At 60.1% G+C, this 17,500-nt stretch overlaps 1 protein-coding gene across 6 annotated transcripts in view; it reads right to left on the reverse strand.

The window, feature by feature from the left end:
• The window catches only part of pogzb (pogo transposable element derived with ZNF domain b), a 63,967-nt gene that overhangs the window by 29,058 nt on the left and 17,409 nt on the right, over positions 1-17,500 (reverse strand). For 4 of the 6 annotated variants that reach the window (XM_060820711.1, XM_060820710.1, XM_060820708.1 and 1 more), the window contains exons 3-5: positions 16,493-16,591; positions 5,700-5,884; positions 4,736-4,871 (exon numbers count right to left, since the gene is read on the reverse strand). In XM_060820711.1, the coding sequence (XP_060676694.1) occupies positions 4,736-4,871; positions 5,700-5,884; positions 16,493-16,591 (420 nt within the window). The remainder of the gene's footprint in view (positions 1-4,735; positions 4,872-5,699; positions 5,885-16,492; positions 16,592-17,500) is intronic. The other 2 variants (XM_060820713.1, XM_060820712.1) reach the window with 1 other exon arrangement.

Here is a 17,500-nt window from a genome sequence, read left to right on the forward strand (position 1 = left end):
TCAAGGAGCTATGAACCCGCACTGCAAGGTCTCTTTGTTCAGCAACACTCCCACGACCTTACCATTAAGTGTATATGTCCTGCTAAGATTTGCTTTCCCAAAATGCAGCAAGTCCAGCAAAGGTTCACCAGACTGATTCCCACGTATTGAGTACAGGAGTTGGGAGGTCACACTGCGGCTGTAAAGGACATTGGTTAGGCCACTGTTGGAATATGGTGTGCAATTCTGGTCTCCTTCCTGTCGGAAAGATGTTGCGAAACATGAAAGGGTTCAGAGAAGATTTACAAGGATGTTGCCAGGGTTGGAGGGTTTGAGCTACAGGGAGAGGCTGAACAGGCTGGGGCTGTTTTCCCTGGAGCGTCAGAGGCTGAGGGGGGGACCTTCTAGAGGTTTATAAAATCATGGGGGGTATGGATAGGGTAAATAGACAAGGTCTTTTCCCTGGGGTGGGGGAGTCCAGAACTAGAGGGGCATAGGTTTAGGGTGAGAGGGGAAAGAGAGAAGAGACCCAAGGGGCAACATTTTCACACAGAGGGTGGTACGTGTATGGAATGAGCTGCCAGAGGAAGTGGTGGAGACTGGTACTATTGCAACATTTAAGAGGCATCTGGATGGGGATATGAATAGGAAGGGTTTGGAGGGATATGGGCCGGGTGCTGGCAGGTGGGAGCGGAGTGGGTTAGGATATCTGGGTCAGCATGGACGGGTTGGACCGAAGGATTCCATGCCGTACGTCTCTATGACTGACATAAGAAGACAGAGTGGATGGACTGGGCTTGTACTCACTGGGAGTTAGAAGAGTGGTGGGGGTGGAATCTCTCACAGAAATGTGCAAAACTCCGGACAAACGTTGCCCATGTTGGGGTGGGGGTGGGGTTCACAATCTAACAGGAAGGGGCCAAAGGACTGAGATGAAGAATTTCTTCACTTGAGAGTTATGAACCTGTGGAATTCCCTCCCACAGGAAGCTGCTGGGGTCAGTCCGTTAAATATATTCAAGAGGGAGCTGGACGTAACCTCTGCGATAGCTCCCTCCCTCACACTGACTGCACTCTTGGCTCTCAGAGACCGAATTCCTCTGCAGTTCTTCACATGCATCCTAAATTGGCTATTGTATTTGATACAGTCTGACCATCACAGTAAGGGATATTGGATAGTTAGTTCTACACTCTGCTTACTGTGCCTAATGGGGGACAGAACTAGAGGTGCCACTGTTGTATTTAATTCCCTTTTGCTTCCTTGCTCACATGTGCAATTAAAAGGGCCCTTGTGCTTGGTATGATAAACTGCCTGGGTTTTTAAGAACCCTGATCCACAAGGGAGGGCCACTTCCTCGGATCTACCTTTAGAACATAGAACACAATAGATAGACAATAGACAATAGGTGCAGGAGGCGGCCATTCTGCCCTTCGAGCCTGCACCACCATTCAATATGATCACGGCTGATCATCCTTAATCAGTATCCGCTCCCTGCCGTATCCCCATAACCCTTGATTCCACTATCTTTGAGAGCTCTATCCAACTCTTTCTTAAATGAATCCAGAGACTGGGCCTCCACTGCCCTCTGGGGCAGAGCATTCCACACAGCCACCACTCTCTGGGTGAAGACGTTTCTCCTCATCTCTGTCCTAAATGGTCTACCCCGTATTTTTAACCTGTGTCCTCTGGTTTGGCACTCGCCCATCAGCGGAAACATGTTTCCTGCTTCCAGAGTGTCCAATCCTTTCATAATCTTATATGTCTCAATCAGATCCCCTCTCAGTCTTCTAAACTCAAGGGTATACAAGCCCAGTCGCTCCAGTCTTTAAGGTAATCCCGCCATTCCAGGAAATGACCTTGGAAACCTACGCTGCACTCCCTCAATAGCCAGAATGTCTTTCTTCAAATTTGGAGACTAGAACTGCACACAGTACTCCAGGTGTGGTCTCACCAGGGCCCTGTACAGCTGCAGAAGCACCTCTTTGCTTCTATACTCAATCCCTCTTGTTATGAAGGCCAGCATGCTATTAGCCTTCTTCACTGCCTGCTGTACCTGCATGCTTGCCTTCATTGACTGGTGTACAAGAACACCCAGATCTCTCTGTACTGCCCCTTTACCTAAACACAGAACAATACAGCACAGAACAGGCCCTTCGGCCCTCGATGTTGCACCGACCTGAACTATTCTCAGCTCATTCCCCCTACACTATCCCAAAATAATCCAAGGATTGTCTAAATCTCCCTAACGTGGCTGAGTTACCTACATTAGCAGGTAGTGCATTCCACGTCTGCACCACTCTGTCTCTGACATCTGCCTTAAATCGATCACCCCTCAATTTGTAGTTACGCCCCCTCGTACACGCTGTCACATCCTAGGAAAAGGACTTTCACTGTCCACCCCTATCTAATCCTCCGATCATCTTGTACATCTCTTTCTTGTCAAATACATTCTTGAATCTGGCTCCTCACCCCTGCTACCAGGAAGGACCAAGGGGTATGGAGAGGCAGCAGGAACGGGAGATTGAAACTGGGTGATCAGATTGAACAGTGGTGCAGGCTCAAAGAGACGAATGTCCTCCGCATGCACCTATTTTCCCTGTTTCTGAGTGCCCTGGGGGCAGTGTGTGCGCCAACCGCGATGGGCACGGTCCCCAGCACCAAACAAGTCTTGGGAACATCAGCCACTCACTCCAAGAAGCGCAGTGCCATAGGGCGAGGCTGGTGAAAGCAGGATATGGGGGTCGGGGGTGGAAAGGGAGGGAACAGATTAAGAGGTATCTTTGGGAGCCAGTGAGGGCTGTCTTCAATGATGGGCTGCTCCTTTGGCCAGGCACCGGCAGCAGCAGCAGCAGCATTCGGAATCTGGGTGGCTAGTTCAGAGCCCCGTGCTCTCTCTCCCCACCGAGGTTGGTGGGTGGCAGCAGCAGGAGAAATTAGGGAGAGTGAATGTTTCAGCACACCGATGGGCACGCGCGGACCTTGGCTGCACAATCCCCGATGGCAGGTCAGCACAGCTGCTGTACCGTACCGTGGTTGGGCCACGCCTGGACGGACAATCCGAGGTGTTGGTAATGAGCAGCTCTCCAGAGTCCCAAAGAGAGCAAAACAGCAGTGTCCAGCACACCCAGCGAGTGCGACAACAGCAGCTCACCGAGCTGCACAGGGCTCTGCTGCTCTTCTCAACACGGCACGCGCCAAGCTAACACGGCACACGCCAAGGTGTGCTGAACTTTCTTTCTTGAAAGCCCATTGCAGAACAAACATTCCCTCCTAAAGAGCTCTCCTCTTATCCTACCCACCCACCGCTACTCCAGGGTCCAGGCGTCGACTGGACCAGTGATAGGCAGTTCACCTGGCGTGACACCTTCAAAAGAGCAAGCAAGCGAGAGACGGGGAAAGATGTTCAGAGAGCCCAGGTGCAGGGACGTGCATGTGGAAACAGGGGGTGGCAGGCGCCAAGGAGAAGGGGTGCGCAAGCGAGACAGAGAGAGAGGCGGGTGCAGGGACGTGCATGTGGAAACAGGGGGTGACAGGCGCCAAGGAGAGGAGGTGCGCAAGCGAGACAGAGAGAGAGGCGGGTGCAGGGACGCGCATGTGGAAACAGGGGGTGACAGGCGCCAAGAAGAGGAGGTGCGCAAGCGAGACAGAGAGAGAGGCGGGTGCAGGGACGTGCATGTGGAAACAGGGGGTGACAGGCGCCAAGGAGAGGAGGTGCGCAAGCGAGACAGAGAGAGAGGCGGGTGCAGGGACGTGCATGTGGAAACAGGGGGTGACAGGCGCCAAGAAGAGGAGGTGCGCAAGCGAGACAGAGAGAGAGGCGGGTGCAGGGACGCGCATGTGGAAACAGGGGGTGACAGGCGCCAAGAAGAGGGGGTGCGCAAGCGAGACAGAGAGAGAGGCGGGTGCAGCAGCGAGCAAGAACTCGGGACATGAGAGTGAGCGAGGTGGGCGGGGGAGAGAGGGTGCATGAGAGTGAACAAGAGAGATGAGAGAGAGGGGAACAAGAGATTGGGCAGGGTGTGACAGCGAGCAAGCAAGGGGGCGCAGGCAAGGGAGAGAAGGGAGGGAGGGACAGGGAGAAAGGGAAGGGGGAGAGAGAGAGAGAGATGGAGAGAAGGGGGGAAGGGAGGGAGGAAGAGAAGGGAAAGGAGGGAGAGAAGGGGAAGGAGGGAGGGAGGGAAAGAAGGGGAAGGAGGGAGGGAGAGAGAGAAGGGGGAGGGAGGGAGAGAGAGAAGGGGGAGGGAGGGAGAGAGAGAAGGGGGAGGGAGGGAGAGAGAGAGAGAGAGAGAGAGAGAGAGAGAAGGGGGGCGGGGGAAAAGAGAGAGAGCGCGCGCAATACAGTACAAGAAGCATGACACTGATAATGAGAGCGAGTGAGCGAGACAGAGAGACGAGATCCAAACACACACTCCTCCAAATGTGTGCTCCACCTTGCAGCGAACAGAGTGGGAAACGTTTGTTGATTGTCATGCAGACCAGGGATAGAATTTAAACAGAGTGCCAGTGCCAATGAGAGTGGTTACAAGGGAAGGTTGAGCACGGCCTACTGCCCACGAGAGCGAGGACGCCCATTCCCAAGGCTCTCCCATTCTGATGACCGTGAAATCTGCAAAGCACGGGTGCTACATTGCATCCCCACGTGCCCAGTTAAGCTCCCCATCATGAGGCAGAAACCCCGGATGCTTATGCTTCAACACTGACAGCTGCTTGGTTTAAACAGTGAGCACAAAGTGTGACTTTTGCCCTGTGAACCTACCTGGCTCATTGTTCCACGTACCTGGCACTAAAGTCAGAGGTTTAGTCTGGTACGGGACAGCTCCCTGACCACCCTGGACATTCAGCACAATCCCAACTGGATTCTGTACAGACCTCAGATCCTTCATGGTGAAACCCTGAGGAAACAGTGGAGGGGGAGGGAAAAAAAAAGCAAAGAAATGCCAATTTGCAAAATATTAATAAGTGTATTAATATAAATCAATCACGTATACACATAACTTTTAATTAAATAACAAGGGTTGTCCCATTTCAAGCCAGGGATGAGAACAGTGAAAGTTTAACCCAAGAAAGGTTAGAGTTGGAATGGCGAGTGTACACTAACGTTCACTAGGAGCAGGCTCCGTGCAATGATACAGAATGCCCTGTGCCCAGATCCCACAACGTTTAAACAAAGGACAGCTGATCACACTGAAACAAGGAGGATTCGGAGATGGCTTTGGCAGAGCCAATGCCAAGAGACTGCAACTCTACGGCACGGTCTCAAGACAGCAGGTCGGCCATTTTGGACTGAGCTGAAGCAAAGTGGCTTCCCTCAGGTGGGATTTGTTCATGTCAGACAGACACGGTTGATCACCGACTCCACACAGGGCAGAGATCAATAGGTTTTTTTTGTGTGTGTTGAGGGGGGGCGGGGGGAATACCTCCCTCCCACTCCTTCCCTCCCTCCTTCCCCAAACAAGGAATAGGGGAATAGAAAGTCAGTCGTGATGTGTTTGAATGGCAAACTAAGGCGGAGGTGCCAGGCTGATCCCTGATCGTACTCTTCCCGTTCAAGTTCATAAAAGAGAAAGCAGGGTAAATTGGGAGCAGGCTTCCTCAAGTCTTGGAGGGAGCTTTACTCTGTCCCTGACCTGGGAGTGTTTCATGGGGGAGCATATAGAGAGAGCTTTAATCTGTGTCTAACCCCGTTCACAACAGCGAGGAGGAAGTGCCTTTTCTCTTACTTGTGTGGTGATGAAGATGGGCTGCCCTGAGACACTGCTGGTCGCCCCGGTCTTCGAATCCTGCAAAACCTGCATGGCAGTGGACGGGTACATTGGCGGCACAGCCATCTGGGAGCCGAGGCTAGGAGGGTTCTGGGCTACAATCAGAGGCTGACCGCTCGAGTTCATCACAGGGGCACCACCAGCTGAAAAGGGAGGGAGAACAACGGTCAACAGAGGGCAGGCCCAACGTCACGTCATCACATATCCTCAGTTCAGTTGAAGGCAGACCTCAGCTGATTCCCAATTGGACAGCAATCTGTAGCAGCACTCGGATTGACATTCAGCGATGGGACGCGGGTATCACTCGCTGGTCCAGCAGTTAACACCCAGCCCTCGCTGCCCAGAAGACAATTAAGAGTTGTCACGGGTCACATGCGAGTCAGGTTAGGGCAGCAGATTTCCTTCCCTGGAGTACATTAGTGAACCAGATGGGTTTTCACAAACAAAAGCCAGTGACGGTGCAGAAGGGTGGCCAGCAAGCACTGGGAGAGAGAGACAGAGCACACATGAGGGAACGAGAGATGGGGGTAAGAGCAGCAGCGAGGTGGGAAGCACAGAGCGAGAGAGACCGAGTGCCTACAAGTGCAAGAGAGTTATCGAGCACGCAAAACAGGGAGTGAGAGCGCGAGCGCGTAATAGAGAGACAGCTGGGGGGGGGGGGGGGGGGGGGGGGGGGGAGAGCAGAGCGCGGGGGGGGGGCGAGGGACAGAGTGGGAGAGTGCGAGGGAGCCAGCAAAAAGCCAGCGCGAGCGACAGTGTGAGAGAATCAGCAAAGAGTGAACGCTAGCGCGAGGACGGACAGCGAGAGCCAGAGGCAGCGCGAGAGCGGCGAGCCAGAGCCGGGAGCCAGAGCCGGGAGCCAGAGCGGAGAGCAGGAAGCCAGAGCGAGAGCAGAGAGCGAGAGCCCATGCGTGCACATGCGGACAGAGCGGGTACGAGGACAGAGCGCAAGAAAGCAAGTGTGAGAGCAAGAGAACAGGAATGCAAGTGAGCGAGCCCACAGAGAGACAGTGAGCAAGAGAACAAGAGAGCATACAGAGAGAGTATACAGAGAGAGCATGAGAAAGTGAGCAAGAGAGCAAGTGTGTGACTGAGCGAAAGCCCGAGAGAAAGCAAGTGTGGCAGACAGCGAGCGTGAGAAATCAAATGCACTTGTGAGTCAGCATGCACAGAGAAAGATAGCATGAGAGGGACAGAGAGCATGCAAGAAAGAGAGACAGCGCGTGAGAGAGACAGCGCGCACAGAGAGAGGGTGCTAGAAAGAGAGGGAAAACACAAGCAAGCATGCCAGAGTGAGAGAGAGCGAGCGCGCCAGTCAGCGAGCGAGACTGCCAGAGAGCAAGAGAACACAACAGGGAGACACAGAGAGAGGGAGAGAAGAGAAAGCATGTGCATAGACAGAGAGCTCAAGAAAGCAAGCAAGAGAGTGCGTGAGAGCAAGACAGCGAGCGAGAACACAAATGAGCAAGCGTGCAGGGAGGGAGCGGGACAGCGAGCAAGAGAACCGGAGAGATAGCGTGAAAAAGCGAGCGTGAGCACAGGCGAGAGAGCGAGCACGAGCACAGGCGAGACAGCGAGCACGAGCACAGGCGAGAGAGCGAGCACGAGCACAGGCGAGACAGCGAGCACGAGCACAGGCGAGACAGCGAGCACGAGCACAGGCGGGAGAGCGGGAGAGCGAGAGAGCGAGCGTGAGCACAGGCGAGAGGGCGAGACAGCGAGCGTGAGCACGGCGAGACAGCGAGCGTGAGCACAGGCGAGACAGCGAGCGTGAGCACAGGCGAGACAGCGAGCGTGAGCACAGAGGAGACAGCGAGCGTGAGCACAGGCGAGACAGCGAGCGTGAGCACAGGCGAGACAGCGAGCGTGAGCACAGGCGAGACAGCGAGCGTGAGCACAGGCGGGAGCGCGAGCGTGAGCACAGGCGGGAGCGCGAGCGTGAGCACAGGCGGGAGCGCGAGCGTGAGCACAGGCGGGAGCGCAAGACAGTGAGTGTGAGCACAGGCGAGACAGCGAGCGTGAGCACAGGCGAGACAGCGAGCGTGAGCACAGGCGAGACAGCGAGCGTGAGCACAGGCGAGACAGCGAGCGTGAGCACAGGCGAGACAGCGAGCGTGAGCACAGGCGAGACAGCGAGCGTGAGCACAGGCGAGACAGCGAGCGTGAGCACAGGCGTGACAGCGAGCGTGAGCACAGGCGAGACAGCGAGCGTGAGCACAGGCGAGACAGCGAGCGTGAGCACAGGCGAGACAGCGAGCGTGAGCACAGGCGAGACAGCGAGCGTGAGCACAGGCGAGAGAGTGAGACAGCGAGCGTGGGCACAGGCGAGAGAGCGAGACAGCGAGCGTGGGCACAGGCGAGACAGCGAGCGTGAGCACAGGCGAGACAGCGAGCGTGAGCACAGGCGAGACAGCGAGCGTGAGCACAGGCGAGACAGCGAGCGTGAGCACAGGCGAGACAGCGAGCGTGAGCACAGGCGAGACAGCGAGCGTGAGCACAGGCGAGACAGCGAGCGTGAGCACAGGCGAGACAGCGAGCGTGAGCACAGGCGAGAGCGCGAGACAGCGAGCGTGAGCACAGGCGAGAGCGCGAGACAGCGAGCGTGAGCACAGGCGAGAGCGCGAGACAGGGAGCGTGAGCACAGGCGGGAGAGCGAGCGTGAGCACAGGCGAGGGCGCGAGACAGGGAGCGTGAGCACAGGCGAGAGCGCGAAACAGGGAGCGTGAGCACAGGCGAGAGCGCGAGACAGGGAGCGTGAGCACAGGCGAGAGCGCGAGACAGCGAGCACGAGCACAGGCGAGAGCGCGAGACAGCGAGCACGAGCACAGGTGAGAGAGCGAGCATGAGCACAGGCCAGAGAGCGAGACAGCGAGCATGAGCACAGGCCAGAGAGCGAGACAGCGAGCACGAGCACAGGCGGGAGCGCGAGACAGCGAGCGTGAGCACAGGCCAGAGAGCGAGCATGAGCACAGGCCAGAGAGCGAGCATGAGCACAGGCCAGAGAGCGAGCATGAGCACAGGCCAGAGAGCGAGCATGAGCACAGGCCAGAGAGCGAGCATGAGCACAGGCCAGAGAGCGAGCATGAGCACAGGCCAGAGAGCGAGCATGAGCACAGGCCAGAGAGCGAGCATGAGCACAGGCCAGAGAGCGAGACAGCGAGCACGAGCACAGGCGGGAGCGCGAGACAGCGAGCACGAGCACAGGCCAGAGAGCGAGCATGAGCACAGGCCAGAGAGCGAGCATGAGCACAGGCCAGAGAGCGAGCATGAGCACAGGCCAGAGAGCGAGCATGAGCACAGGCCAGAGAGCGAGCATGAGCACAGGCCAGAGAGCGAGCATGAGCACAGGCCAGAGAGCGAGCATGAGCACAGGCCAGAGAGCGAGCATGAGCACAGGCCAGAGAGCGAGCATGAGCACAGGCCAGAGAGCGAGCATGAGCACAGGCCAGAGAGCGAGCATGAGCACAGGCCAGAGAGCGAGCATGAGCACAGGCCAGAGAGCGAGACAGCGAGCGTGAGCACAGGCGAGAGAGCGAGACAGCGAGCGTGAGCACAGGCGGGAGTGCGAGACAGCGAGCGTGAGCACAGGCGAGAGAGCGAGACAGCGAGCGTGAGCACAGGCGAGAGAGCGAGACAGCGAGCGTGAGCACAGGCGTGAGCGCGAGACAGCGAGCGTGAGCACAGGCGAGAGCGCGAGACAGCGAGCGTGAGCACAGGCGAGAGCGCGAGACAGCGAGCGTGAGCACAGGCGAGAGCGCGAGACAGCGAGCGTGAGCACAGGCGAGAGCGCGAGACAGCGAGCGTGAGCACAGGCGAGAGCGCGAGACAGCGAGCGTGAGCACAGGCGAGAGCGCGAGACAGCGAGCGTGAGCACAGGCGAGAGCGCGAGACAGCGAGCGTGAGCACAGGCGAGAGCGCGAGACAGCGAGCGTGAGCACAGGCGAGAGCGCGAGACAGCGAGCGTGAGCACAGGCGAGAGCGCGAGACAGCGAGCGTGAGCACAGGCGAGAGCGCGAGACAGCGAGCGTGAGCACAGGCGAGAGCGCGAGACAGCGAGCGTGAGCACAGGCGAGAGCGCGAGACAGCGAGCGTGAGCACAGGCGAGAGCGCGAGACAGCGAGCGTGAGCACAGGCGAGAGCGCGAGACAGCGAGCGTGAGCACAGGCGAGAGCGCGAGACAGCGAGCGTGAGCACAGGCGAGAGCGCGAGACAGCGAGCGTGAGCACAGGCGAGAGCGCGAGACAGCGAGCGTGAGCACAGGCGAGAGCGCGAGACAGCGAGCGTGAGCACAGGCGAGAGCGCGAGACAGCGAGCGTGAGCACAGGCGAGAGCGCGAGACAGCGAGCGTGAGCACAGGCGAGAGCGCGAGACAGCGAGCGTGAGCACAGGCGAGAGCGCGAGACAGCGAGCGTGAGCACAGGCGAGAGCGCGAGACAGCGAGCGTGAGCACAGGCGGGAGAGCGAGCGTGAGCACAGGCGAGGGCGCGAGACAGGGAGCGTGAGCACAGGCGAGAGCGCGAGACAGGGAGTGTGAGCACAGGCGAGAGCGCGAGACAGGGAGCGTGAGCACAGGCGAGAGCGCGAGACAGCGAGCGTGAGCACAGGCCAGAGAGCGAGACAGCGAGCGTGAGCACAGGCCAGAGAGCGAGACAGCGAGCATGAGCACAGGCGAGACAGCGAGCATGAGCACAGGCGGGAGCGCGAGACAGCGAGCACGAGCACAGGCGAGAGCGCGAGACAGCGAGCACAGGCGAGACAGCGAGCATGAGCACAGGCGGGAGCGCGAGACAGCGAGCACGAGCACAGGCGAGAGCGCGAGACAGCGAGCACGAGCACAGGCGAGAGGGCGAGACAGCGAGCACGAGCACAGGCGAGAGGGCGAGACAGCGAGCACGAGCACCGGCGAGAGGGCGAGACAGCGAGCACGAGCACAGGCGAGAGGGCGAGACAGCGAGCACGAGCACAGGCGAGAGGGCGAGACAGCGAGCACGAGCACAGGCGAGAGGGCGAGACAGCGAGCACGAGCACAGGCGAGAAAGCGAGACAGCGAGCACGAGCACAGGCGAGAGAGCGAGACAGCGAGCACGAGCACAGGCGAGAGAGCGAGAAAGCGAGCACGAGCACAGGCGAGTAAGCGAGACAGCGAGCACGAGCACAGGCGAGAGAGCCAGCATGAGCACAGGCGAGAGAGCGAGACAGCGAGCATGGGCACAGGCGAGAGAGCGAGACAGCGAGCATGGGCACAGGCGGGAGTGCGAGACAGAGAGCATGAGCACAGGCGAGACAGCGAGCATGAGCACAGGCGAGACAGTGAGCATGAGCACAGGCGGGAGCGCGAGACAGCAAGCGTGAGCACAGGCGGGAGCGCGAGACAGCAAGCGTGAGCACAGGCGGGAGCGTGAGCACAGGCGAGAGCGCGAGACAGCGAGCACGAGCACAGGTGAGAGAGCGAGCATGAGCACAGGCCAGAGAGCAAGACAGCGAGCATGAGCACAGGCCAGAGAGCGAGACAGCGAGCACGAGCACAGGCGGGAGTGCGAGACAGCGAGCACGAGCACAGGCGGGAGTGCGAGACAGCGAGCACGAGCGAGAGAGCGAGACAGCGAGCACGAGCACAGGCGAGAGAGCGAGCATGAGCACAGGCGAGAGAGCGAGCATGAGCACAGGCGAGAGGGCGAGACAGCGAGCACGAGCACAGGCGGGAGTGCGAGACAGCGAGCACGAGCACAGGCGAGAGAGCGAGACAGCGAGCACGAGCACAGGCGAGAGCGCGAGACAGCGAGCACGAGCACAGGCGAGACAGCGAGCATGAGCACAGGCGAGAGAGTGAGACAGCGAGCATGGGCACAGGCGAGAGAGCGAGACAGCGAGCATGAGCACAGGCGGGAGTGCGAGACAGAGAGCATGAGCACAGGCGGGAGAGAGAGCATGAGCACAGGCGAGACAGCGAGCATGAGCACAGGCGAGACAGTGAGCATGAGCACAGGCGGGAGCGCGAGACAGCAAGCGTGAGCACAGGCGGGAGCGCGAGACAGCGAGCGTGAGCACAGGCGGGAGCGTGAGCACAGGCGAGAGCGCGAGACAGCGAGCACGAGCACAGGTGAGAGAGCGAGCATGAGCACAGGCCAGAGAGCAAGACAGCGAGCATGAGCACAGGCCAGAGAGCGAGACAGCGAGCACGAGCACAGGCGGGAGTGCGAGACAGCGAGCACGAGCGAGAGCGAGACAGCGAGCACGAGCACAGGCGAGAGAGCGAGCATGAGCATAGGCGAGAGGGCGAGACAGCGAGCACGAGCACAGGCGGGAGTGCGAGACAGCGAGCACGAGCACAGGCGAGAGAGCGAGACAGCGAGCACGAGCACAGGCGAGAGAGCCAGCATGAGCACAGGCGAGAGAGCGAGACAGCGAGCACGAGCACAGGCGGGAGTGCGAGACAGCGAGCATGAGCACAGGCGAGAGAGCGAGACAGCGAGCACGAGCACAGGCGGGAGTGCGAGACAGCGAGCACGAGCACAGGCGGGAGAGCGAGCGTGAGCACAGGCGAGGGCGCGAGACAGGGAGCGTGAGCACAGGCGAGAGCGCGAGACAGGGAGCGTGAGCACAGGCGAGAGCGCGAGACAGGGAGCGTGAGCACAGGCGAGAGCGCGAGACAGGGAGCGTGAGCACAGGCGAGAGCGCGAGACAGGGAGCGTGAGCACAGGCGAGAGAGCGAGCGTGAGCACAGGCCAGAGAGCGAGACAGCGAGCGTGAGCACAGGCCAGAGAGCGAGACAGCGAGCGTGAGCACAGGCGGGAGTGCGAGACAGCGAGCGTGAGCACAGGCGAGAGCGCGAGACAGCGAGCGTGAGCACAGGCGAGAGCGCGAGACAGCGAGCGTGAGCACAGGCGAGAGCGCGAGACAGCGAGCGTGAGCACAGGCGAGAGCGCGTGACAGCGAGCGTGAGAACAGGCGAGAGCGCGAGACAGCGAGCGTGAGCACAGGCGAGAGCGCGAGACAGCGAGCGTGAGCACAGGCGAGAGCGCGAGACAGCGAGCGTGAGCACAGGCGAGAGCGCGAGACAGCGAGCGTGAGCACAGGCGAGAGCGCGAGACAGCGAGCGTGAGCACAGGCGAGAGCGCGAGACAGCGAGCGTGAGCACAGGCGAGAGCGCGAGACAGCGAGCGTGAGCACAGGCGAGAGCGCGAGACAGCGAGCGTGAGCACAGGCGAGAGCGCGAGACAGCGAGCGTGAGCACAGGCGAGAGCGCGAGACAGCGAGCGTGAGCACAGGCCAGAGACCGAGACAGCGAGCGTGAGCACAGGCCAGACAGCGAGACAGCGAGCGTGAGCACAGGCGGGAGCGCGAGACAGCGAGCACGAGCACAGGCGAGAGCGCGAGACAGCGAGCACAGGCGAGACAGCGAGCATGAGCACAGGCGAGAGGGCGAGACAGCGAGCACGAGCACAGGCGAGAGCGCGAGACAGCGAGCACGAGCACAGGCGAGAGGGCGAGACAGCGAGCACGAGCACAGGCGAGAGCGCGAGACAGCGAGCACGAGCACAGGCGAGAGCGCGAGACAGCGAGCACGAGCACAGGCGAGAGCGGGAGACAGCGAGCACGAGCACAGGCGAGAGCGCGAGACAGCGAGCACGAGCACAGGCGAGAGCGCGAGACAGCGAGCACGAGCACAGGCGAGAGCGCGAGACAGCGAGCACAGGCGAGACAGCGAGCACGAGCACAGGCGAGAGCGCGAGACAGCGAGCACGAGCACAGGCGAGAGCGCGAGACAGCGAGCACAGGCGAGACAGCGAGCACGAGCACAGGCGAGAGCGCGAGACAGCGAGCACGAGCACAGGCGAGAGCGCGAGACAGCGAGCATGGGCACAGGCGAGAGCGCGAGACGGCGAGCATGAGCACAGGCGAGAGAGCGAGACAGCAAGCACGAGCACAGGCGAGACAGCGAGCATGAGCACAGACGAGACAGCGAGAATGAGCACAGGCGAGAGCGCGAGACAGCGAGCACGAGCACAGGCGGGAGTGCGAGACAGCGAGCACGAGCGAGAGAGCGAGCGAGACAGCGAGCACGAGCACAGGCGAGAGAGCGAGCACGAGCACAGGCGAGAGAGCGAGCATGAGCACGAGCACAGGCGGGAGTGCGAGACAGCGAGCACGAGCACAGGCGAGAGAGCGAGACAGCGAGCACGAGCACAGGCGAGAGAGCGAGACAGCGAGCACGAGCACAGGCGAGAGAGCGAGACAGCGAGCACGAGCACAGGCGAGAGAGCCAGCATGAGCACAGGCGAGAGAGCGAGACAGCGAGCACGAGCACAGGCGGGAGTGCGAGACAGCGAGCACGAGCACAGGCGAGAGAGCGAGACAGCGAGCACGAGCACAGGCGAGAGAGCGAGACAGCGAGCACGAGCACAGGCGGGAGTGCGAGACAGCGAGCACGAGCACAGGCGGGAGAGCGAGCGTGAGCACAGGCGGGAGAGCGAGCGTGAGCACAGGCGAGGGCGCGAGACAGGGAGCGTGAGCACAGGCGAGAGCGCGAGACAGGGAGCGTGAGCACAGGCGAGAGCGCGAGACAGGGAGCGTGAGCACAGGCGAGAGCGCGAGACAGGGAGCACGAGCACAGGTGAGAGAGCGAGCATGAGCACAGGCCAGAGAGCGAGACAGCGAGCATGAGCACAGGCCAGAGAGCGAGACAGCGAGCACGAGCACAGGCGGGAGCGCGAGACAGCGAGCGTGAGCACAGGCGAGAGAGCGAGCATGAGCACAGGCCAGAGAGCGAGACAGCGAGCGTGAGCACAGGCCAGAGAGCGAGACAGCGAGCGTGAGCACAGGCCAGAGAGCGCGAGACAGCGAGCGTGAGCACAGGCGAGAGCGCGAGACAGCGAGCGTGAGCACAGGCGAGAGCGCGAGACAGCGAGCGTGAGCACAGGCGAGAGCGCGAGACAGCGAGCGTGAGCACAGGCGAGAGCGCGAGACAGCGAGCGTGAGCACAGGCGAGAGCGCGAGACAGCGAGCGTGAGCACAGGCGAGAGCGCGAGACAGCGAGCGTGAGCACAGGCGAGAGCGCGAGACAGCGAGCGTGAGCACAGGCGAGAGCGCGAGACAGCGAGCGTGAGCACAGGCGAGAGCGCGAGACAGCGAGCGTGAGCACAGGCGAGAGAGCGAGCATGAGCACAGGCCAGAGAGCGAGACAGTGAGCGTGAGCACAGGCCAGAGAGCGAGACAGCGAGCGTGAGCACAGGCGAGAGCGCGAGACAGCGAGCGTGAGCACAGGCGAGAGCGCGAGACAGCGAGCGTGAGCACAGGCGAGAGCGCGAGACAGCGAGCGTGAGCACAGGCGAGAGCGCGAGACAGCGAGCGTGAGCACAGGCGAGAGCGCGAGACAGCGAGCGTGAGCACAGGCGAGAGCGCGAGACAGCGAGCGTGAGCACAGGCGAGAGCGCGAGACAGCGAGCGTGAGCACAGGCGAGAGCGCGAGACAGCGAGCGTGAGCACAGGCGAGAGCGCGAGACAGCGAGCGTGAGCACAGGCGGGAGAGCGAGCATGAGCACAGGCCAGAGAGCGAGACAGCGAGCATGAGCACAGGCGAGACAGCGAGCATGAGCACAGGCGAGACAGCGAGCATGAGCACAGGCGGGAGCGCGAGACAGCGAGCACGAGCACAGGCGAGAGCGCGAGACAGCGAGCACAGGCGAGACAGCGCGCACGAGCACAGGCGGGAGCGCGAGACAGCGAGCACGAGCACAGGCGAGAGCGCGAGACAGCGAGCACGAGCACAGGCGAGAGCGCGAGACAGCGAGCACGAGCACAGGCGAGAGCGCGAGACAGCGAGCATGAGCACAGGCGAGACAGCGAGCATGAGCACAGGCGAGAGCGCGAGACAGCGAGCACGAGCACAGGCGAGAGCGCGAGACAGCGAGCACGAGCACAGGCGAGAGAGCGAGCATGAGCACAGGCGGGAGTGCGAGACAGCGAGCATGAGCACAGGCGAGAGAGCGAGACAGCGAGCATGAGCACAGGCGAGACAGCGAGCATGAGCACAGGCGAGAGCGCGAGACAGCGAGCATGGGCACAGGCGAGAGCGCGAGACGGCGAGCATGAGCACAGGCGAGAGAGCGAGACAGCAAGCATGAGCACAGGCGAGACAGCGAGCATGAGCACAGGCGAGACAGCGAGCATGGGCACAGGCGAGAGCGCGAGACAGCGAGCATGAGCACAGGCGAGACAGCGAGCATGAGCACAGGCGGGAGCGCGAGACAGCGAGCACGAGCACAGGCGAGAGCGCGAGACAGCGAGCACAGGCGAGACAGCGAGCATGAGCACAGGCGGGAGCGCGAGACAGCGAGCACGAGCACAGGCGAGAGCGCGAGACAGCGAGCACGAGCACAGGCGAGAGCGCGAGACAGCGAGCACGAGCACAGGCGAGAGAGCGAGACAGCGAGCATGATCTCAGGCGAGAGAGCGAGACAGCGAGCATGATCTCAGGCGAGAGAGCGAGACAGCGAGCATGAGAAAGAGGACGTGAGAGAAAATGCTTGCAAGAGCAAGCACGCAAGCGTGAGACTACGAGCGAGACTGCGGGAAGACTTGGCATGGGTGGGGCGAGGCGAGAGTCGAGGATGGGAATGGGGGTGAAGGAGAGGGTGTACTCCCCCTAAAACATCCAAGAATGTTAGTCCTTCACTCAGAGCTGAGGGACAAATTGGAGGCAAAAGATCTCTGGCAGGAAACAATGGTTACCGGTGTAGGTTTTCACTTACCATTGCTGTTTGGGGAGACGACTGCCAGCATTGTCTTCTTCTCAGCTTCATTGTTCGGCAGGTCACCGACGCTCACAGGTGTCATTCCCGCCTTTGTACCTAACGAAGGATGTAGAGAAAGGTACCACTTACACAAGGTATTCCTCATGGCACTGTCTGACTCACACAGTCTCTGGGATCTGTGACTGACCCAATGTGTCAGCTCCTGTTCCTGCACTCCCTCCCAGCATCTCTGCGACTTTGTCAGGGTAAGGAAAATGCAGGCGTGCGCGTGAGAGTGTGGAAATCATCACAGAATCTTTGTGGTCAAACTTGTGCTGCAGGTTTGAACCCACTTGGAATCTGCCGACCACTGTCAGTGGAGTATTCCAACTGGCTACCCAGGACACACGACAGCAAGTGTTTGCCTCCCCTCCAAACCACGTGCCGAAAACCTCTCGGCACACAGCTACACTGGACATTACAGTGTCTACCACATCAGGAACTCCTACTGGCAGTCAAAGCCACATGGATTCGGGCACGCAGACACCTAAAGTGACGCAGCCCACCATCCGAGTTCCAGATTCAACTCAATTCAACAAGTCTTTCATCACATTTTGTTTGGCGACTGCAGAAGCTGCGATAGAATACCACTGCTGGAATGCAACCAAAGAGTTTGACCCAGAGTCTGACCTTCCAGAGTTTAGGTGCCACCTTCTTAACCCCTTGTGATGCCACCAGGCCACCTTGTCTTCTTGTGACAACACCCTGCCTTTAAGGAGGTGTATTCTGTCATTATCTTTTATTAAAACGAAGCAAGGCTGTCTGCTCAAAGCCAGTAAATAGCATGGGAGGCCTTGGTTTTATTTGTAAATGAACCACTGGAATAGAAGCAACCTGGAATGGCCAGGGGCAAGCCTCCCCAGAACGGGGATTTTCAGCTGCAGCTTTCTGCAGTTGCTGGGGGCTCGGATGTTGAAGCCCGATGTGCAAGGTGCAATTCCTCTGGGTTACAGCTAAAAGCTGGGG

Source organism: Hemiscyllium ocellatum, chromosome 50 (genome assembly GCF_020745735.1).
Source record: "Hemiscyllium ocellatum isolate sHemOce1 chromosome 50, sHemOce1.pat.X.cur, whole genome shotgun sequence".
Lineage (NCBI taxonomy): Eukaryota > Metazoa > Chordata > Chondrichthyes > Orectolobiformes > Hemiscylliidae > Hemiscyllium > Hemiscyllium ocellatum.